At 37.5% G+C, this 4,361-nt stretch overlaps 1 protein-coding gene across 3 annotated transcripts; it reads right to left on the bottom strand.

Moving 5' to 3' along the window:
* Nucleotides 1-4,005, bottom strand: LOC129926847 (uncharacterized). 3 transcript variants are annotated; one of them, XR_008778590.1, is made up of 2 exons: nt 319-4,005; nt 1-221 (listed from the first exon to the last, which is right to left on the bottom strand). XR_008778590.1 is itself a non-coding variant. In XM_056033307.1 (2 exons), exons 1-2 carry the CDS (start codon nt 4,003-4,005, stop codon nt 214-216), a joined length of 2,703 nt encoding a protein of 900 aa, XP_055889282.1. In that variant the 3' UTR covers nt 1-213. The 3 variants fall into 3 exon arrangements, 2 of the variants coding, with proteins under 2 accessions (XP_055889282.1, XP_055889283.1); XM_056033307.1 differs by having other exon boundaries at nt 1,311-4,005; XM_056033308.1 differs by lacking the exon at nt 1-221 and having other exon boundaries at nt 1,158-1,257; nt 1,311-4,005.
* Nucleotides 4,006-4,361: the final 356 nt, after the last annotated feature.

Genomic DNA, 4,361 nt, shown 5'->3' with positions numbered 1-4,361 from the left:
TAACAATGTAAATATTTAATGATATAAATATAAGTATGATGACAAACTAATGGAGTAATGACATTGAATTTGGAACATTGTAATACTGTGAATTTATTAATTAAATAATAATTCTACCCCTTGCTGTCCCACAACGTACACATTAATGTTCGAAAACACAACACACTCTGACACTGCTGTCTTTAGTCACCAGCGTAGACTTCCAATCCCAAGCTAACTCCCTGTAAAAACAAAGTAAAGACAAACTAGAAAGGTCTAGTAGACTATCACTATGGCATCGAAACAACTGCGAAACGCAGTTATGCCTTAGATACTCACCCTAAACAGGGGAACACAGAAGAATCTCAACAAACGTTACATCAGCAGAACAAAAACACTCCATTAACTTACAAGCATGGCAACAAAAAGAAAGTGCGTTCAAAAATAGTGCACTTAATACACATTGGTGCTAGAATGCCATAATCTACGCACCGACATTCCCCCTCTCCCCCCAAACTGGTTCTTACAAAGTATGGACCAGTTTCCGTACCTCAAACTGAAAGAAAAGTAAGAAGATATCATTGCAGCTACAAGGTAAGCACATCCATCTAGGAAAATTCATCCGCATTAACATCACTCTTCCAAACATAACAACTTAGAAGAAAAATTACCAATGACACTTTTTACCAAAGTATCCACATTACACTATGAACCATTCACAAAATCACAATCTACCAACCAATCAAATTTAAAATGCATAATCAGCAAATTAATTTCAATAATACTAAATGCAACATAATATCATCTAACATAAAGTGCAAACATTTTCAAACAACAATGTATACATTGGAACATTAAAATGCATAAGACATGTATTAAAACAATACATAAGTATGTAGCTCATGTAGCTGCGTATTTGAAAGTCTATAGCAATCTTGAACACAGATCAGCAAGCAGATTGTCCTCCCCTTTGACATGAACAACATCAAAGGAATAATCCTGTAACATCAGCGCCCATCTTGTAATACGTGCATTGGTAAAGTTAGTGCTCCTAAGGTAAGATAAAGCCTTGTGGTCAGTCTGGAGATGAAATTTTTTTCCGGCCAGATACCTGTCCAATTTTTTTATTGCATATACAATGGCCAATCCTTCCCGTTCAATGATAGAATACTTCTGCTCCCGAGGCAACAACTTACGGCTCACAAATTTTATAGGATGCAACATACCATTCACACACTGGCTAAGAATGCCAGAGATCCCTTTGTCTGAGGCATCAGTCTGGAGATAGAACGGTAGAGAAAAATCAGGCAAACGAAGAATAGGATACTTACATAGACAGGCCTGTACTCTCTTCAATGCCTCCGCACACTCACAGCTCCAGTCGACTCTCATGGATTTTCCACGACGTAATAATTCCGTAAAAGGAAAAACTAAATCCGCGTGTTTTGGTATAAACCTACTGTAGTAGTTAATTAACCCAATCAAACCACGAAGTTCCTTTTTTGTACTTGGAGTCTTAAATTCCAAAATCTTTTTCACATTACTATGATCAGGTTTGACAACTCCCTGTCCGACACTATGACCTAGAAATTTTACATTAGTAAAGCCCACCTCCAATTTGGCGGGTTTTAATGTAAATCCATTCTTTCTTAAAGCACTAAATACATTACGAACACTTTCAATGTGTCTGTCCCAGTCCTCACTGAAAATACAAATGTCATCGAAATAAAACAATACATTTTCTAAACCTCTTAACATGCGCTTAACAATCTTGTTAAAGTGATTAGGAGCACCGCTTAATCCAAAGGGTAAATAATGGAACATATAATGTTCTCCCAAAACTCTAAATGCTGTAAATGGTTTGCTTGTTTCACAAATTGGAATTTGCCAGTAACCCTTAGTCAGATCCAGTAACGTAAAGTACTTAGCTTTATATAGCATGTTGAACAAATCTTCTTGTTCGGGAATTACCTCAGCGGGTATTTCAGTAACATTATTTAATTTTCTAAAATCAATACAAGGTCGCAAAGTTCCGTCTTTCTTTTTTATTATAACAACGGGCGCTGCATAGGGGGAGTCTGTTGGCCCTATAATTCCCAAATCCAACATGCTGTCAATCTCTTGCTTAACTTTATCTCTTAAGTGGATAGGTACCGCATATGGTTTTAAAGTCACAGGTTTCGTATCAACCAATTTAATTTTAAACTCTTCGACCTTGGCTCTACCAGGAATATCAGATATTATGTCTTTAAATTCACTCAAAATGTCATCAACTTGCTTCTTTTGTATAGCATTCAAATCGGGATTAATTTTGACCTGCGTCAACACATTCCCGCCACTCATTTCTTCCGACCTAATCTCTAGCGTTGGGATGTTGGCCATTACATCTTCATTCTCCCCATCCTGCTCATCAACTTCTTCTTCCCCCACAACTGATACCATGTTAGCTGATAAAAGTTCATTTGTATCCTCAGTTTCAACGTTTGAATTGCTTACTTCCTTTACCCTACAGTGATATTTCATGAGTCGGTTTATGTGATACACCTTTATCTTATTTTCTTTCTCAACAACGTAATTGAACTTTGATATTTTATTCACAACCTTATACGGGCCTTGCCAAAACACGGACATCTTATTGTCTCTGTGTGGCTTGAGGACTAAAACACAGTCACCCTCATTAATGTCTCGTCTAGACGAATATTTGTCATATTGCATTTTGTACTTCTTTTTGTTTGCATCGCTGTTAGATTTAGCAATAGAAGTCACCTCTGATAATCTTTGTTTTAAGTCCACTAAATAAGTGAACACATTCTTATATTCAGTTTCTTCTTCAGCATTTACAAATACTTGCTTCAAAATAGCCAGTGGGCCTCTCATTTGTCTCCCATAGACAAGCTCAAATGGCGACAACCCCGTTGTCTCATTAGGTACCTCTCGGTAGGCGAACAATGCTGCACTAACTTTCCGGTCCCAATCATGAGGGCTATCCTGACATACTTTCCTTAAAAAGGATTTTAAAGTAGAATTGAGCCTTTCTATCATACCATTAGAGCTGGGGTGGTATATAGTGGAGTGCACGGGTTTAACTGAGAAAAATTCGCACACCTGTTTGTACAATTCGGAGGTAAACTGGGGGCCTTGATCACTTAATATTTCTATAGGTAGCCCTATTCTACAAAAAATATTAGTTAGTGCCTCAATAACTGTTTCTGTATTTATATTCCTCAGAGGTATCGCTTCTGGCCATCTGGTAGCGACATCTACCACTGTCAAAATATACCTATTCTTATTGTCAGTTATCTCCAATGGCCCAATAATATCTGTAGCAACTTTGTAAAACGGAGTGGTAACAACATTCATTTGGCCTAGCTCCACTCTGTCACAACGACGCGGCACTCTAGCTTTCTGACAAATATCACACGACCTCACAAACTCTTTTATGTCTCTATCTAAACCTTGCCAGAAAAAATATTTGTAGATTTTACTTTTAGTCTTTCTTAATGACAAATGCCCTGCTAACATACTCTCATGAGCAGTTTTCAACACAATTTCTCTCTTAGCTGAGGGTACAACTAACTGTCTTTCTTCCTCACCAAACTCTCCCCTAAACACTCTGTACAATAGTCTATCAAACACTTTATATTCCACACTTCCATTCTTTTTATTATCTACACAATTATCCACATGTCGCTCCCATAGATCTTTCAAAGACGGATCACTCAGTTGTTCACGTAAAAAATCATCACTCGTACCTAAAACATCACGACAATCTTCCAATATTCCACACTCATTTACAGGGCCACTATCATTCTCTCTATCTTTCGCTGACCTAGTTACTGCTGCGCAATCAAACTCCTGACTCACATTAATATCAACATTCCCAAGAATCAAATCTGCAACAGGGTCTTTAAAACAAGCAACCACATATTTCCCAACAATGTAATCCGACTCAATACTTACACACGCCAATGGGTAATCCTTGACTGTCCCATCGACAAGCTTTAATTTGTAAGTACCAGGAATCATGTCTTTCTCACCAACTAATGAACTTCTAATTCCTATAACACTTGAACCAGAATCTTTCAAAACAGACACACTTATCCCATTTACTCTTCCCTTTTCAAACTTCAGCTTACCCACAGACTTATCACGTAATGACTTATCAACATATGAAAAAGTTTCTCTCTTACATGGGGAAAAATACTCATCTCCTTTCCCTAAAGTACAATTTCCACAATTTTGAACATTACGAGTACTACTCAGTCACCTATTCCTTACTGGTGGACCTTGATGTCTATTTGTGAAACTGGTTCTATTTTGGTACACCCCATTGCCCCCAGTTCTACTGCTCCTGTAATTAGGTGTAACATAACTTTATCTCA

This window comes from Biomphalaria glabrata, chromosome 6, assembly GCF_947242115.1.
Source record: "Biomphalaria glabrata chromosome 6, xgBioGlab47.1, whole genome shotgun sequence".
In the NCBI taxonomy this organism is placed as follows: Eukaryota; Metazoa; Mollusca; class Gastropoda; family Planorbidae; genus Biomphalaria; species Biomphalaria glabrata.
Note: the sequence above shows the minus strand (reverse complement) of the source record. Positions and strands in the feature narration are given on the sequence as shown.

What these genes read in the sequence shown, in the direction of transcription:
- LOC129926847 (XM_056033307.1), bottom strand. Translation starts at nt 4,005, where the DNA reads ATGATTCCTGGTACTTACAAATTAAAGCTTGTCGATGGGACAGTCAAG.